Source organism: Rana temporaria, chromosome 11, assembly GCF_905171775.1.
Source record: "Rana temporaria chromosome 11, aRanTem1.1, whole genome shotgun sequence".
Classification (NCBI taxonomy): Eukaryota; Metazoa; Chordata; class Amphibia; order Anura; family Ranidae; genus Rana; species Rana temporaria.
Window position 1 is genome coordinate 23,933,056 of NC_053499.1, and position 18,720 is coordinate 23,951,775.

General features: G+C 45.6%; 1 protein-coding gene across 4 annotated transcripts in view; it reads left to right on the forward strand.

Moving 5' to 3' along the window:
• The window catches only part of LOC120917125 (diacylglycerol kinase zeta-like), a 274,751-nt gene that overhangs the window by 195,099 nt on the left and 60,932 nt on the right, over positions 1 to 18,720 (forward strand). For all 4 annotated transcript variants that reach the window (XM_040328180.1, XM_040328181.1, XM_040328183.1 and 1 more), the window contains 2 exons: positions 5,384 to 5,439; positions 5,517 to 5,579. In XM_040328180.1, the coding sequence (XP_040184114.1) occupies positions 5,384 to 5,439; positions 5,517 to 5,579 (119 nt within the window). The remainder of the gene's footprint in view (positions 1 to 5,383; positions 5,440 to 5,516; positions 5,580 to 18,720) is intronic.

An 18,720-nucleotide genomic window follows, 5' to 3' on the forward strand; every position in this document is an offset into this window, starting at 1 on the left:
TGCAGCATTCATTTCAATGGGCAGGAGCGGTATACACACCGCTCCTTCACCTCTTTAAAGATGCTGCTAGCAGGACTTTTTTTTACCATTCTGCTAGCGCACCGCTCCAGTATAAAAGCCCTTCTGTTTGAGGATGCCCCACAGATGCTCAATAGGGTTTAGGTCTGGAGACATGCTTGGCTAGTTCATCACCTTTACCCTCAGCTTTTTTAGCAAGGCAGTGGTCATCTTGGAGGTGTGTTTGGAGTCGTTATCATGTTGGAATACTGCCCTGTGGCCCAGTCTCCAAAGGGAGGGGATCATGCTCTGCTTTAGTATGTCACAGTACATGTTGGCATTCATGGTCCCCTCTATGAAGTGTAGCTCCCCAGTGCCAGCAGCACTATTGCAGGCCCAGACCATGACACTCCCACCACCATGCTTGACTGTAGGCAAGACACACTTGTCTTTGTACTTCTCACCTGGTTGCCGCCACACACGCTTCACACCATATGAACCAAATACGTTTATTTTGGTCTCGTCAGACCACAGGACATGGTTCCATTAATCCAGGCCCTTAGTCTGCTTCAGCAAGGCTTTCTTGTTTATCATTTTTAGAAGAGGCTTCCTTCTGGGACAACAGCCATGCAGACAAATTTGATGCAGTGTGCAGCGTATGGTCTGAGCACTGACAGGCTGACCCACCCCCCCCCCCACCTACCTCTGCAGAAATGCTGGCAGCACACATACGTCTATTTTCCAAAGACAACCTCTGGATATAATGCTGAGCACATGCACTCAACTTCTTTGGTCAACCATGGCGAGGCCTGTTCTGAGTGGAACCTGTCTTGTTTAACCGCTGTATGGTCTTGGCCACCGTGCTGCAGCTTCAGGGTCCTGGCAATCTTCTTATAGCCTAGACCATCTTTATGTAGAGCAACAAATCTTTTTTTCAGATCCTCAGAGAGTTCTTTGCCATGAGGTGCCATGTTGAACTTACTGTGACCAGTATGAGGGAGTGACAGCGATAACACCAAATTTAACACACCTGCTCCCCATTCACACCTAATAATAATAATACTTAGTAACACTAACGAGTCACATGACACCATGGAGGGAAAATGGCTAATTGTACCCAATTTGGACATTTTCACTTAGGGGTGTATTCACTTTTGTTGCCAGCGGTTTAGACATTAATGGCTGTGTTGAGTTATTTTGGGTGGACAGCAAATTCACACTCTTATACAAGCTGTACACTCACTACTTTACATTGTAGAAAAGTGTAATTTCTTCAGTGTGTTCACATGAAAAGATATAATAACAATATTTACAAAAATGTGAGGGGTGTACTCACTTTTTTTGAAATACTGCATATAATTATTTTTAATTTTTTTGCACTTGTCGAACGGATATAATAAAATACTTTTAATGGTATTTTTAACAGCCCAAAAGGAGCAAATAAGATTTAATTTAACATTTCTTGTTAGCGTTTCCATACACTTTAAATTTACCTGGTGATCCTTCCAGTTACACACTTCCTAGCCTTTTTTAAGCGATATTTTTTATTAAGGTTTTTGCATGTTTACAACAAGGCAAACCGAGAAAGAAGAAAAAATAATTACAATAAATTGCGGTGCATAACGCACCATCAGACAATTGACATGCTACTTGCAATTTGCATATACAAAGGCCCGGATTCACAAAGCACTTACGTAAGTACTAATGTGCGCCATCGTATCTGTGCGCCAGACCCACAAACTAATATACACCTAAAAACTGGCTTCATCCCGCCGACGTAACTTGCCTACGCCGGTGTAGGGTGAGCGCACATTTACGCTGGATGCATGGTGGCGCTGCCATTGATTAGCCATTAAAATATGCAAATGAGGAAAATACGGCGATTCACGAACCTGCGCGCGGCCGACGCAGGCTACGAGAGGTGCGCGTAAGTTGTACGTCCAGCGTAAAGCAGCAGACATGTAAAGGTCTGCATCAGTGAACACAAGCCGGCCAAGCCGGCGTATTTTACGCTGGACGTGTGTCTGGATGGGCGTAGGGTTACGTTCATGGCGTAGGCAGTGATCCGGCGTATCTTAGGCAGTTGTTCCGACGTGGTTGTGAGCATGCGCACGGGGATGCGTCCCCATCACAACGCATGCGCAATTCGTTAAATGTACTTGTCTGGCTCTCCAACCATCATTTGCATGGGGTCACGCCTCATTTGCATGGGGTCACGCCTCATTTGCATGGGGCAAGCCCACTTCCACCTGCGCCTTTGAAGCCTATGCCACGCCGACGCAGCGCTGGAAGCACTGGCTTCCTGAATTCCATGCTTGCCTCTCTCTGCTGCGTCGACATAGCGTACATTGGTTTGTGCTATGGCGGCGTAATGTGTGCCCGCTCTCTGTGAATCTGGGCCATAGACTTCTGACCCTACTGAAGCAGATATCTAGAAATTGAAACAAATTTATTCTAAGAGGTCATCTACCAGATTTTATTCATAATGAGATGTACCGTAATGTACTGAATTGTAATATTTATTTTCTGAAAATAAAATATTTTGAAAGAAAAAGAAATTCAAACGATACAGAAGATACAGTAATCTGATAAGAAATATGTAGGGTTATATGGTGATATATTTTTAGGCATCAACATGCCTGTCATACTATATAAATACAGTACCTCGAGAAACAGTGCCCTTGCTAATTAAATAGTCTAAAGCAGGGGTGTCCAAACTTTTTTCAAACAGGGCTAGATTTGATGAAGTGAACATGCGTAAGGGCCGATCATTTTGCCTGACATTCTTTCAACCATTAAAATTTGGTCTAAGTGTGTTCGTTCAAGCACTAATACACCGCCCAACACAACTTCTCTTGCCTTTGTGGCTGTGTGTGGTGAAGATATGAGCGTGGGCGTGTTATTTGGATATACCGTATTTATTGGCGTATAACACGCACCTTCACTTTAGATGGGACGTTTCAGGGGGGAAAAAAACGTAAATAAAAAAACTATGAAGCAAAATGAGGTTTATTGCCTATCAATGCTGCCTAATCAGTGCCCATCAATGCTGCCTAATCAGTGCCCATCTGTAGCCTCTCTATTGCCTTGAATGCAGCCTCTCCATTGCCATGAATGCAGCCTGATCGATGTCCATCTGAAACCTCGGAGGGAAGGGGCGGGATGAGCGCCAACAAATCGGTATGCATACAGGAGAATCTTCTGCTTATACAGCAGCCTCTTTAATACAATTTCTCCTGCCTCCTATGATAGACAGAGGAGTTGTCCAATGGCAGCCCAGGAGACGGGACTTCCTATTACAGATGTCACTGAGTAAACGGGAGATTCTCCTGTATGCAATTTGACAGCACGCGTTCCCCCTCTCCCTGTCCCCTCAGAGGCAGCGCCGATAAATACAGTATATATCCAAATTACCAGATGGGCCACATTAAACTGGAACAGCGGCCGCAATTGGCCCCCGGGCCAGACTTTGGACATGCCTGGTCTAAAGCATTTCACCTCAGCTCTTACGTGTGATCACACTCATTGTGATATTAATCGCTTAAGGACCGCCGCACGACGATATACGTTGTCAGAATGGAACAATCGCGACCCAGTCCTGAGCTCCGCGGGACCTGAAGACCCGATCGCCGCCGGTGTCCCGTGATCGGGTCACAAAGATGAAGAACGGAGAAAGGTAAGTGTAAACAAACCCCTCCCCGTGCTTCCTAGTGAGCCTGTCACTGATCGTCTGTTCCCTGTCATGGGGAACTACGGTCAGTGACATCACAGGCCAAGCCACGCCCCCACACAGTAAGAATCACACATTTCACACTTAACCCCTTCAGCGCCCCCTACAGGTTAACACCTTCACTGCCAGTGTCTTTTTCACAGTAATTGGTGCATTTTTATAGCACTGACCGCTGTGAAAATGATCCAAAAATAATGTCAAAGGTGTCTGATGTGTCCGCCTCAATGTCGCAGTCACGATAAAAAAGCGCTGATCGCCGCCATTACTAGTAAAAAAAAAAATAATAATAAAAATGCCATAAAACTATCCCCTATTTTGTAGACGCTATAACTTTTACGCAAACCAATCAATAAACGCTTATTGCAATTTATTTATTTTTACCAAAAATATGTATCAGCCTAAACTGAGGAAATTTTTTATATATATATATATATATATATATATATATATATATATATATATATATATATATATATATATATATATAATTTTTTTTTTTGGGGATATTTATTATAGCAAAAAGTTGAAAATATTGCCTTTTTTTCAAAATTGTCGCTCTATTTTTGTTTATAGCGCAAAAAATAAAAACCACAGAGGTGATCAAATACCACCAAATGAAAGCTCTATTTGTGGGAAAAAAAAGGATGTCAATTTTGTTTGGGAGCGACGTCACACAATTGTCAGTTAAAACGACGCAGTGCCGAATCGCAAAAAGGGGCCTGGTCCTTTAGCAACAAAATGGTCTGGGGCTTAAGTGGTTAATAATCATGAGTTTACCTTTTTGCCACAGTACTATTTTGTATATATGCCAATACGTAATATTAAATATCAGCATAAGTGCAAGCTCGGCAACATTTTTAGCTACTTTGCAGTATTCTGAGGGAGACCAATGAGAATGGGACCACACCAGGCACTGCCAGCCATGCCTCACACAATTTTTAGAATTTATTCGGTGTGCCCTTATTTCGATAGACCTGTTGTTCTTTCAGGAGGGTCTTTTATACCTGGAGGCTCCATTCCTTAGATGATGGAGGACTCAGTGATAACTATTTCATAGCGATAAGTTTACAATAGCATGTTAATTGGTGTTAATATCAGATTTACTTCCTCATCCAAGCAACCCAACAAGGATATTTTAGGATCCAGGACAATGTGGGTGGAAAAAGACCCATTAATGGTATTCACCAGCTCACGTCAATATCTGGCCAGCTTGGGGCACCTCCACAGCATGTGAAGCAGGTCTGCCGGAGATTGTTGGCAACATGGGCACGTCTGGGTGTCCCTCCTGCCCCAATTAAATAGCTTCTCCGGAGTCCTATACGTTCTGTGTATGATAGTTGGGTCAGACTTTGCACAGAGGACAATGACACTGAACACCTTCCCTTCCCTTCCCTTCTTCTCTTCTTCTTTCTATAACATAGAGGAGATGTGTTTTGTAGAACTGGGAATCATGCCAGTTAATAGTTAGCACAAGAAGTTAACAGCTCACTAGATTTCTGGCAGGATCAACAGGTATCTCTGTTGATTTTGCATGAAACAGATATAATAAAACACTTTCAATACAAGTGTGTTGTGGGGTTTTAGATACACTGTAAGTGCCATCATTTTTTGGACCAGATCTGTTATGTGACGGGTCTATTTGTTCTCCTTTCCTAGAGGCAAACCCAGAAAAGTTCAACAGTCGTTTTCGCAATAAGATGTTCTATGCTGGGGTGAGTAGATCTAGGTGTAATGATCATCACTCTCATGTCTTCCTAGTCCTTCCTACTCATCCTGTTTTTCCATGCAGACTGCATTCTCCGACTTTCTAACTGGCAGCTCCAGAGATTTGGCCAAACACATCCGAGTTGAGGTAAGTTGACACATTTACGTTCATTCTCTACTGTTGTGCATTGGGAGGGTGACTGTGTTTGGCCCATCTTATGGAAAAGTGTCAATAATCTTTAAATCCATGCCAGAGAGTAAACATCTACCTGTCCTTTATGTACTGTAAGCAGTAGTGTATTTAGGTTTTGTGCTGCCCTAGGCCTGAATAAGCTCATGCACCCTCTAATTTATATATGACCCACCCCTTCCTGTCAAGGCCACACTCCTTTCTGATTAAGACCCACCTTGAAGTTTTCGAGTTTGGACTCTAGTTCCCTGGGGGGGGGGGATGGATTCCCTTAATTTTGAAAAGATTTCCTCTCACTTCCTGTTTGGCTATGGGGCAGGAAGTGAAGTAAATGATAAACAATGTATTTACAGATATGGTAAACAATAAACTGACAGGGGCTCTAACCCTCCCTTACTGTATCCAGAATGAAAAAAAAAATGTTGCCTATGGTTCTACTTTAAGCACACATTTCTGATAATTTTATGGAGAGGACTAAGAAGATATAACCCTGCCAATGGTGCAGCAGAAAGCATATAGCACAGTGAGGAAGGTTTGTGGTCCAGGATGATAGGACAGTCAAAATTAGAAGCAACTCCCCCCACAGTTGCGGAATGCAGGCAGCCTGCATACCGGAAACGGTGCGGCCGCTAGACTAATTTGCCTCTAAGCCCAGTCCGCCCCATTAGACTGGCACTAACAGTGTAGTGCAGGCCTGCCGGGACTCATTCCGTGCTGCCCCCCTGCAAAGTGCTGCCCTAGGCCTGGGCCTTGTTGGTCTAGGCCAGGATACAGCGTTGTTGTCAGTACATACATGATTAGGACACATGTTAACCCCTTACCGCAGAGCGTACGCATATATGCGTCCTTGGCTTTCGGGGGCTATACCGGGAGGATGCCCGCAGCTGCAGGCATCATCCCGGTACCGTTGTTTAGAGCGGCGATTGGCTATCCAGACATAACAACCGATGCGGCTAAAAGCCACTCGGTTGTTATACCGGAGAAGCGGGAGGGGACATCCCCCACGCTCCCGCTGCTCTGACCGGCCTCCCGTCCCACTGGGAGACCCGATCCACGATGCGCTACTTCCAGCTTCTTGCCAGTCTCCTGAATGTAAACACGGAAGCGGCGTCGCAAAGTCACTTCCAGTTTACTCGGCTGCCAATGGCGCTGGATTAAAAAAATTATAGAGTATTTAGAATCGCCATTTTCGGCGATCTGAGTACTTTGAAGTGTAAAGGAGGGATTGGGGGTCTTTCAGACCCCCAAACCCTCCACAAAGAGTACCTGTCACCACCTATTACTGTCACAAGGGATGTTTACATTCCTTGTGACGGCAATAAAAGTGATCAATTTTTTTTTTAATAATGTGTAAAAAAAAAAATTTAAAGCGCCCCAGTCCCCGCGAGCTCGCGAAGCAGAGAAAACGCATACGGAAGTTGCGCCTGTAAATGGTGTTCAAATCACACATGTGAGATATTGCCGCGATAATCGGAGTGAGAGCAATAATTCTAGCACTCTGTAACTCTAACGTGGTAACCATAAAACATTTTTAAAGTGTCTCCTATGGAGATTTTTAGGTACCGTAGTTTATCGCCATTCCATGAGTGCGTGCAATTATAAAGCGTGACATGTTTGGTATCTATTTACTCGGCGTAACATCATCTTTCACATTATACAAAAAAACTGGGCTAACTTTACTTTTTCATATTTTTTTTAATTCATGAAAGTACATTTTTCCCAAAAAAAAATTGTTTAAAACACCGCTGCACAAATACTGTGTGACATAAAATATTGCAACATTGCAAATATATATAATGTTTCGGGTTCTGAGTAATTTTTCAAGCAAAAAATACGGATTTTAACTTGTAAACACCAAATGTCAGAAATAGGCTTAGTCATGAAATACATAAACACCAATTACACATCCCTACACACACCAGAAGTGGAAGAAGTAGCCATAGAGCCCCTTCCAGACTTACAAATGTGGCCTGTGCATCCAAGTGGTAATGACCCCCGGTCATGAAAGGATTAAATAAAAGAAGAAGCAATTCAAATGTAAATATACCAATTTTTATTGTGTGTTTTATGAAAGTATAATTATGGATCTATACACATTTTTTCCTTTTCCAACTATAAATACTCTGAATAAACCAAGAGTCCTTTGGTAAAATCAATTGGCCAGAAGTGAAGATCTAGTGATCCTCTCGCCCAATCACTGACACACCTTTGACCAAGAGATTCCAAGCCTGCCCACCACGGCAAGGTAGACTCTTCTAGGGCAGGATCTACACTAACTACACTAATCTACCCTACTGGATGCTAGTCATCCTTTTTCTAATGTTGGGTGTATGTTTGTAGTAGGCCTCATCCTATAATCTGTGTGTGCGATCTACTCTCTCCTAATTTGGTTGTCTGTCTGTGTGCATCTCTCTAAAGCAGACCTGGGCAAACTACGGCCCACGGGCCGTATACGGCCCGGCGGACCTTTTAATCCGGCCCCCGGGCAGTGTTGCCAATAGGGTTGTCTCGATACCGATACCAGTATCGGGACCGATACCGAGTATACAGCTGTTTTCCCCGCCGCGCATAGACACTCCCCCTTGGACGGATCTGTCCAATCGCGAGCAAGGGGGAGTCACATAGACACTCCCCCTTGTTCACGATTGGACAGATCCGTCCAAGGGGGAGTGTCTATGCGCAGCGGGGAAAACAGCTGTTCAAACGAACGCTGTCTGTAATGTTCCCCGCCGCGGTGATAACAGTAGGTACGGGGGACAATGGCTGCTGTACGGGGGACAATGGCTGCTGTACGGGGGACAATGGCTGCTGTACGGGGGACAATGGCTGCTGTACGGGGGACAATGGCTGCTGTACGGGGGACAATGGCTGCTGTACGGGGGACAATGGCTGCTGTACGGGGGACAATGGCTGCTGTACGGGGGACAATGGCTGCTGTACGGGGGACAATGGCTGCTGTACGGGGGACAATGGCTGCTGTACGGGGGACAATGGCTGCTGTACGGGGGACAATGGCTGCTGTACGGGGGACAATGGCTGCTGTACGGGGGACAATGGCTGCTGTACGGGGGACAATGGCTGCTGTACTGGGGACATGGCTGCTGTACTGGGGACATGGCTGCTGTACTGGGGACATGGCTGCTGTACTGGGGACATGGCTGCTGTACTGGGGACATGGCTGCTGTACGGGGGACATGGCTGCTGTACGGGGGACATGGCTGCTGTACTGGGGACATGGCTGCTGTACTGGGGACATGGCTGCTGTACTGGGGACATGGCTGCTGTACTGGGGACATGGCTGCTGTACTGGGGACATGGCTGCTGTACTGGGGACATGGCTGCTGTACGGGGGACATGGCTGCTGTACGGGGGACATGGCTGCTGTACGGGGGACATGGCTGCTGTACGGGGGACATGGCTGCTGTACGGGGGACATGGCTGCTGTACGGGGGACATGGCTGCTGTACGGGGGACATGGCTGCTGTACGGGGGACATGGCTGCTGTACGGGGGACATGGCTGCTGTACGAGGGACATGGCTGCATTTGGGGACACATTTAAAAAAAAGTATCGGTATTCGGTATCGGCGAGTACATAAAAAAAAAGTATCGGTACTTGTACTCAGTCCTAAAAAAGTGGTATCGGGACAACCCTAGTTGCCAACCGTCCATAGAATTACGGACAGTACGTAAATAAAAGGCACTTTTTCCCTGTTCGTAAAAGTCCGTAATAAGGGAAATGTGCCCGTAAAAAGATCCGAATGTGAGCCGCAGCGCAGGCAGCGTCTAGTCCTCCTACATTATGCATAGCCTCGCCCTCTCTGACCGCCCAGCCCACCACCACCCGCCGCGCAGCCAATTATCAAAGCGCATTTTCGCGCTAACAACACTGCTGCCAGCCTATTCAAAAGAGCAGCGCGGGGAAACTGAGGAACATCGTAGAATGTGCGGACTCTGTGGAGAGCGGCACCGGCGGGATAGCACACAGCAGCTGATGTAGTGGACACACTGCAGATGCACCCCCACTGTGACGGAGTGGACTGAGTGAAGGCAGACGGAGACCGACCAGTGCGCCTGCCTGCCTGCTCTGCCTGCCCGACTGACTGACTGTAGCAGTCGGCCAGCCGCCATGTTGGTGCCCGGACCTGGAGTGGACCCTGGTCTCCACTCTCTTCGTTGGAGTAGTACTCCTCGCGACGCCTGCTGCCTGCCCTCAGTGCCACTGCCCTGGCCTTGTCTGGTGAGTCCTCCTCAGTCCAGCAGCAGAGTGTGAAGTGCTATCCTACCTAGACATCATCAGTATGCTGTGTCCTCCTCCTGTGCCCCTTTCACCTCTCCGCAGGTCAGATCTGTGGAGAGGTGAAAGGGGCACAGGAGGAAGACCCAGCATACTGATGATGTGAAGAAGTGATATGATAATTTATTTGCAGCCTCTGTGCCATGTCCCCAGCGTCTGTCCCCCTCCTGTGTCATGTCCCCAGCGTCTGTCCCCCTCCTGTGCCATGTCCCCAGCGTCTGTCCCCCTCCTGTGCCATGTCCCCAGCGTCTGTCCCCCTCCTGTGCCATGTCCCCAGCGTCTGTCCCCCTCCTGTGTCATGTCCCCAGCGTCTGTCCCCCTCCTGTGCCATGTCCCCAGCGTCTGTCCCCCTCCTGTGTCATGTCCCCAGCGTCTGTCCCCCTCCTGTGCCATGTCCCCAGCGTCTGTCCCCCTCCTGTGTCATGTCCCCAGCGTCTGTCCCCCTCCTGTGTCATGTCCCCAGCGTCTGTCCCCCTCCTGTGTCATGTCCCCAGCGTCTGTCCCCCTCCTGTGTCATGTCCCCAGCGTCTGTCCCCCTCCTGTGTCATGTCCCCAGCGTCTGTCCCCCTCCTGTGTCATGTCCCCAGCGTCTGTCCCCCTCCTGTGTCATGTCCCCAGCCTCTGTCCCCCTCCTGTGTCATGTCCCCAGCCTCTGTCCCCCTCCTGTGTCATGTCCCCAGCCTCAGTCCCCCTCCTGTGTCATGTCCCCAGCCTCAGTCCCCCTCTTGTGTCATGTCCCCAGCCTCTGTCCCCCTCATGTGTCATGTCCCCAGCCTCTGTCCCCCTCCTGTGCCATGTCCCCAGCGTCTGTCCCCCTCCTGTGCCATGTCCCCAGCCTCTGTCCCCCTCCTGTGCCATGTCCCCAGCCTCTGTCCCCCTCCTGTGCCATGTCCCCAGCCTCTGTCCCCCTCATGTGCCATGTCCCCAGCCTCTGTCCCCCTCCTGTGCCATGTCCCCAGCCTCTGTCCCCCTCCTGTGCCATGTCCCCAGCCTCTGTCCCCCTCCTGTGCCATGTCCCCAGCCTCTGTCCCCCTCCTGTGCCATGTCTATAACAAGTACTCGTACCAGTTGTCCAACAATGATATTTACTGCTTTTTATAAAGAAATACAATTGATTTTATGCAGTATTGAGTTTAGCCTTTTGGCCCGGCCCTCCAAAATATTTTTAGTTTCTCATGTGGCCCCATCGAAAAAATAATTGCCCACCCCTGCTCTAAAGCATGGAGCGGTCAGTTTATGTACATCTGGACGTCCTCTGTTAGTGTAGGTCAGTGCGTGCCAGTCATTGTATGTTGTCCAGTGTGTGTCGGTAAATAAATGTTAGTCCTGTTTTTAGCTGGGCACATAGCCAAACTCATCGGCAATTCTGAGTTCATCTTGCCTTCGGTCAAAAAATCTCGGTCCTCCGGATTTGAGGATAAACAAGTCGCATTCTCTGTCCATCTGTGATCACATCTTCAGCCTAAAGATCTCCCCCTTCCTTTCAGGTGGTCCAGGATGGGTCTCAGCAGGGCCAGTGGGGACACTGGGGGACTTGGGAAGGGGGAGGGATTCCCTTAACCCTTTGCTGACCGCTGCACGACTATATACGTCGGTAGAATGGCACAGCTGGGCAGATCGACGTATAAATACGTCACCTTTAAGGCCCGGGGTTGTGGGCGCGAGCTCCGTGAGCAACCATAGAGTACACCTAGTACTCCTTGAATCCTCCTCTCTATCCCTTTTATTTCTCTTCTTTTCTTGCCTTTCTGCGGGTTCTACAACCCTCTCCCCGCCCCCGCCTAGGGTTGAAATCTGTTATCTTTAGTTGAAAATTCAGTTATGATGATCATGACCACAGCTGCTATGTGCAGCGACTAAAGGTACTCTACAGCCTTGTTTTTTTACATCTATAACCTTATGTAGTTATACGCTGTTCTATAATCTGCTTTGTTTTTTGTTTTTTTTTAACCACATCAGCAATCACTTTCAGGAGCCTTATTCAACTTTGCGTTCATTTACGATTCCTCCCCAACTTTTTCTCCCCCAACCCCCCCCCCCCCGCCCCCCCCTCCCCGAAATCCCTCGAAATTAGGGACAGTTGGGAGCAATGTCAATGACTGAGCACGCTGCCCTATACCACCCTAACCTGCCCTATGCCATCCCAATCTGTCACTATACCACCCCCTAACCTGCCCTTTACATCCCTAACTGGCCCCTTTGCCACCCCAACCTGCCCTATACACCCCTATACCGCCCCCAAACCTGCCCCTATACCACCCCCAACCTGCCCCTATACCACCCCCAACCTGCCCCTATACCACCCCTAACCTGCCCCTATACCACCCCTAACCTGCCCCTATACCACCCCTAACCTGCCACTATACCACCCTAACCTGCCCTATACCACACCATGTTTTACTGCACCAGATGACACCAACCCCAATGACACCACTGGATACAAGCAAGGTGGAATGGATGCCTGTCACTGGGGCAGTGGGCTTGCATATGTTGTGCCATAAATTATGCATTTTCAATGTTGCCCTTTAAGTCTTATTAAGAGAGCCGTATTAATTACGGTTGGCATCCTTCATTAATCTGTCTAGCCGGGCTGCAGCCACTGGCCCAGATTCAGGTAGAATCGCGCAATATTTGCGTGGGCAAAGAGCACATTTTTTTCTCTGCGCCCACGCAAATATTGCGCTTTGCCCGCGATTCACGGAGCAGTTGCTCCGTAAATTGCGCGGGCAATATGCTAAACAGCCGGGCGCAAGGCTGCCTAATGTAAATGATCCCGCCGGGGGCGGGAATCATTTAAATTAGGCGCGCTCCCGCGCCGAGCGAACAGCGCATGCTCCGTCGGGAAACTTTCCCGACGTGCATTGCGGCAAATGACGTCGCAAGGACGTCATTTGCTTCTAAGTGAACGGTTCACTTACGTAAACGACGTGAAATTTAAATTTCACGGGCGGGAAGCGCAGCTATACTTTAGCATTGGCTGCGCCTGCTATTAGCAGGAGCAGCCTTATGCTAAAGGCGCCGTACGGAAACTCCGTACCTTGCGTACGCAGGGCCCGCGCAACTTTTGTGAATCGGTGGTAGTATGCAATTTGCATACTATACGCCGATCACAATGGCCGCGCCCCCTAGCGGCCAACGCAAGAATGCAGCCTGGGATGTGAAGGCATAAGGAGGCTTATGTCTGTCAGATCCTAGGCTGCATTCGGTGTAACGAGGTTCCTGAATCAGGAGCACTCGTTACACCGGAGCAAGTAAGCCCTTGCGCCGCGCAACCTATGGTTGCGCGGGCGCAAGTGCTTCTTGAATCTGGGCCACTGTCTTCTTTTCAGTAATCTTCATCTGAACCTCGTCTCTGAGAATATCTCGACGTTGAGTAAATCTTCGGTGCCCAGCTACAAGAGGAGTTTTGCCGTCTTCTCTTGGTGGAGGTGGTTTAGGCAGCATCACTTTATCGGCACACTTTTGCCACCTTGGAATCGTTTTATCTTCAGGCGCTGCTCCTTTTTTTGGCAGGCTTGGCATTTTGGGTACATTTGACGGTGTACTGGAGAGATTTGCGGACTGTTCTCTCTTTACTCTGCATAACTCATGCAAATGTCTATACTTTGTCATGCTGTACCCTGTGACGTGTTTCTGGGCAACATCCACTTTGGGAAATTTTGTGCCCTCCGGGTCTCTTGACTTTCTAAGAAGTGGCTTTTTAATTTCAGGAGTTGCGCCTTTTGTTGCCAAGCTTGGAAATGTGGTTCCAGTTGGTGGTGTCAAGGGTTGAGGGTATCTTTGGAACTCTTCCCTTTTTACTCTGCATGACTCCTCCAAAAGTTTATACTTTGCTGGGTCGTACCCTGTGTAGACTTTCTGGGTAATATCCACTGGTTTGGGCTTTGTGCCCTCCGAGGATTTTATCTCTGCAGAGGGTAACTGATTACTTAAATGCTCTCTTTTGCTTAACGGCCTTGGCTGTTCACCAACTTGAGGTCGAGGAGTTGTCTCCTTTGTCTCTATGACCTCTGGTTTTTCCTCATATTTCTCTTTGATGAATTCCTTTAATGCCTTTAGATCTTCATCATTTAGCATGGAAGCATAAAGGTCTAATTCTTCAATGATTTCCCTTCCAAATATACGGTATGGTACACCACGTGGGGTATGACGTCCTGAGGTTAGACGATGGCGGTGTCTCTCTAACCCAATCTGGAAGTACTCTTCTTTTGTGAGAGTGATATCCTCAACATCATCATAACGATGTGGATCGCGGAGTAAAACATAGTCCGGCCTGCGGGATTTGCGGACAGATGGGAAACGACTCTTGATAAACTCATTGATGTCGTTTTGTCTCTCCTCTTTGATTCTTTTCTTCAAGGCTAATTCTTCATCCAGCTTTTTTACAAGCTTTTCCATTAAAGCCTTGTTCTCCGACGTTTCCACCCTCTGGGCGGAATATTGACGTAATAACATTGTGAAAAAAGTTTTTTAAAAAGCTATCGAAAACTAAAGCTTACACACGCGACTGAAAACGCGAGAAAACGTGTAATTAAATATACGAATAAACGTATAAGAACTATGCGAGACAATAATGCGAACTGAGCACAGAAAAACAGGTCTTCACTGCACAGAAGCTCCTCACACACTGAGCCAGACCTCTGTCGCTTCAGAATTTATTCAGCTGGACACAGGACATTGTGACATCACAGCAGGCCAGAAAAACAACCGCTTCTCCTGATTGGCTGCCTCAGTGGCAGTTGGAAGAGGGGCGGAGTCTGTGGAATGTACTGGCTTCTGTTTCTATGGCGATACTGGCTTTTGTTGCTATGGCGATACTGACTTGATGGAAGAGCACACACTCTGTGTACACTGAGATTCCTTCACTAAATATTCAGCATTTCTGTGTGTTTTTGCAGCACCACAGACCTCGGTGTGTCGCAGTCTTCTGCCCAGACATCTTATAGGGACATTTTATTCTTGTCATTTTGTCATTTTTTCAAATGACAACCCTTTTTTTTTTTTCCATAGGATTTTAGTCTCAATATGGACCCGCTCATGTACATATACGTACTTTTTTTTAAAGATGGATATCTGGGTAACGGCAGCAGCTGCTGCCACAACCGAGATATCTATCTTTACTGTGAGCGGTCCTGTAAACGATAACGGTGGTCTCCGCGGCGGATTCGCCGCAAGATCACCGTTATCGGCTCTCCCACGCCTTCTGCCTCTTACCGGAGCCGTCGGTAGCGGCGGAGGCGATCGGGTCCTTTCCTCTCCTCAGCTGGGATACGAGTGAGGGCAAGTTGTCCCCATAGCATAGCAGGGCGGAAGTAACGTCAAAACGTCACTTCCGCCCATGCTTCTTAAAGCAATATTTTCTAAATGTGGAGTAAATGTAGGTCTTTTTGACCCCAGATCTCATATTTAAGAGGACCTGTCATGCTTTTTTCTATTACAAGGGATGTTTACATTCCTTGTAATAGGAATAAAAGTGATCCATTTTTTTATTTTTTCAGTGTAAAATAAATACAAATAAATAAGAAAAAAATATAAAAACATTTTAAAGCGCCCCATACTGACGAGCTCGCGCGCAGAAGCGAACGCATATGTGAGTAGCGCCCGCATATGAAAACTGTGTTCAAACCACACAAGTGAGGTATCACAGCGATCGTTAGAGCGAGAGCAATAATTCTAGCCCTAGAGCTACTCTGTAGCTCAAAAGATGCAACCTATAGAATTTTTTAAACGTCGCCTATGGAGATTTTTAAGGGTAAAAGTTTGACGCCATTCCACGAGCGGGCGCAATTTTGAAGCGTGACATATTGGGTATCATTTTACTCGGCGTAACATTATCTTTCACAATATATAAAATTGGGCTAACTTTACTGTTGTCTTATTTTTTTATTCAAAAAAAGTGAATTGTTTCCCAAAAAAAGTGCGCTTGTAAGACCGCTGCGCAAATACGGTGTGACAAAAAGTATTGCAATGACCGCTATTTTATTCTCTAGGGTGTTAGAAAAAAAATTATAATATTTGGGGGCTCTAAGTAATTTTCTAGCAAAAAAAACTGTTTTAGTCTTGTAAATGCCGAATCTGAAAAACACCCAAGGTCCTTAAGTGGTTAAGAGGACCTGTCATGCTTTTTTTCTATTACAAGGGATGTTTACATTCCTTGTAATAGGAATAAAAGTGACCCAATTTTCTTTTTTAAACCAGTGTAAAAATCAATAAAATCAAGTAAAATAAATAAGAAAGTGAACGCATACGTGAGTAGCGCCTGCATATGAAAACTGTTTTCAAACCACACATGTGAGATATCACCGCGATCGGTAGAGTGAGAGCAATCATTCTAGCCCTAGACCTCCTCTGTAACTCAAAACATGCAACCTGTAGAATTTTTTTAAACGTCGCCTATGAAGATTTTTAAGTGCAAAAGTTTGACGCTATTCCACGAGCGGACGCAATTTTTTTAAGCGTGACATGTTGGGTATCAATTTTCTCTGCGTAACATTATCTTTCACAATATAAAAAATAAATGGCCTAACTTTACGGTTGTCTTATTTTTTAATTCACAAAAAGCGAATTGTTTCCCAAAAAAAATGCGCTTGTGAGACCGCTGCGCAAATACGGTGTGACAAAAAATATTGCATTGACCGCCATTTTATTCTTTGGGGTGTTAGAAATTTTTTTTTATAATATTTTGGGGCTCTAAGTAATTTTCTAGCAAAACAAACGTTTTTAACGTGTAAACACAGAGTCTGAAAAACAGGCTTGGTCCTTAAGTGGTTAATAAAGTTACATTTTTAAAGTAAAACTTATCGCACCACCTTAACAAAATGCACACCAGCACGCATGCTTTATAGCATTAAGACTGATGTAATCAAGTCCCAATGCAGTTCTGATGGAATATATTTTTTTAGTATTGTACCTGGCCATACACTCACTATACAATCTGATTGTACAATCTCCATTAGATCTAATAACAACTATAAAATATAAAGGTATTATTAGACATGTTCAATTTGCTTAGTTCCAAATGATTTTTTTAATCAATTTAGACAAATTCGTTAAATTCTGAATATCCGAATTTCTGAATTTTCAAATTTCGAAAATCTGAAAATTTTGGAAATCCAAAAATAAGACCAAAAATTCTAAAGAACGAATATTCGAAAATAAGAACAAAAATCTGAAAACTCAAAAGCCCGAAAAATCTAAAATCAGAAATAATAACTAACTAATAACAACTTTACTATTAAATTATAGGTATTGGAATTTCCTTTCAAATTCGGCTGTTAGTGAAGGTAATGAATACAAATTTTATTTGACGTTACAAATTATCCGTAATAACGAATGCCATATCCAAACGATTGGAACATAACAAATTAATAATAATAAATAACAATAATAGTAATAAAAACGTATCATTATTTAGTTTCGTTTAATTTGTTTAGACGCGGCATTCTTTATTTGGATAATTCGTAACTTCAAACAAATTTGTATTTGTTACGTTCGCTAACAGCCAAATTTGAAAGGAAATTCCAATACCTATAATTATTAGTTATTAATTATAATTTTTGGATTTTCTTTTTTTCTAATTTTTGGACTTTCTTATTCAACTTCCGAATTTTCAAATTTACGAATTTGGAAATCCGTAAATTTGGAAATTTACGAATTGAAAAAAAAAAAAAAACAACTAATGAAACGCAAACGAACACATTTTTCGGCAGTGCACATGTCTAGGTAGTATTGTATAGAAGATGATTGGATTGTATAGGTTTGTCATCATATTACATAGTTTTGGTAAATGCGTTTATACAATCAGATTGCATAGCTCTCAACTGTCCCTGATTTGGAGCAATGTCCCTCATTCCTCCTTATTTGTCCCTCATGTTGGTCTGATCAATATAGATGTATATAAAATGCACTTTTTATCTATCAAAAAGGGGGTTTAACCAATTTAGTTTTTTTGTACAATTCTCCTTTAAGGGGGTGTGACAAGGGGCGTGTCCTATGCCTGCATACTTTTGCTGATAGATGTCCCTCATTCCCATCTCAAAAAGTTGGGAGGTATGAGATTGTATTGTGTATGGTCATCCAGTAGTGTATTTAGGTTTTGCGCTGCCCTAGGCCTGACTAAACTTGTGCACCCTCTAATTTAAATATGACCCACCCCTTCCTGTCATAGCCACACCCCTTGCTGTTTAAGACCCACCCTGAAAATTTCAGGTGGGGACACTAGTTCTGAGGGCCTGGGGGGAGGGGGGGCAATGAATTCCCTTAATTCGCAAAGATTTCCTCTCACTTCCTGTTTGGCTATGGGGCAGGACATGAAGGGAAATCTTTGCAATGGGACAGGGATGGTAAAATAAATAAACCGACAGGGGCTATAACCCTCCCTTACTCTATCCAAAGAATCAAGGGGGAAAAAAGTGTTGCCTATAGTTCTACTTTAAGCACAAATTTCTGATAATTTTATGACCATGCCAATGGTGCAGCAGAAAACATATAGCACAGTGAGGAAGGTTTGTGGCCCAGGATGATAGGACAGTCAAAATGAGAAGAGATGCCCCCCAAGTTGCAAAATGCCATCCGCCTGCATACCAGAAGCAGTGCGGCCCCTTTATGGTGGCGCTAGACTAATTTGCCTCTAAGCCCAGTCCGTCCCATAAGACTGGCGCTACACTAACAGTGTAGTGCAAGCTGGCGGGCAGGGGTGTATTTAGGTTTTGTGATGCCCTAGGCCTGACTAAACTCGTGCACCCCCTAATTTAAATATGACCCACCCCTTCCTGTTAAGGCCACACCCCTTGCGGTTTAAGACC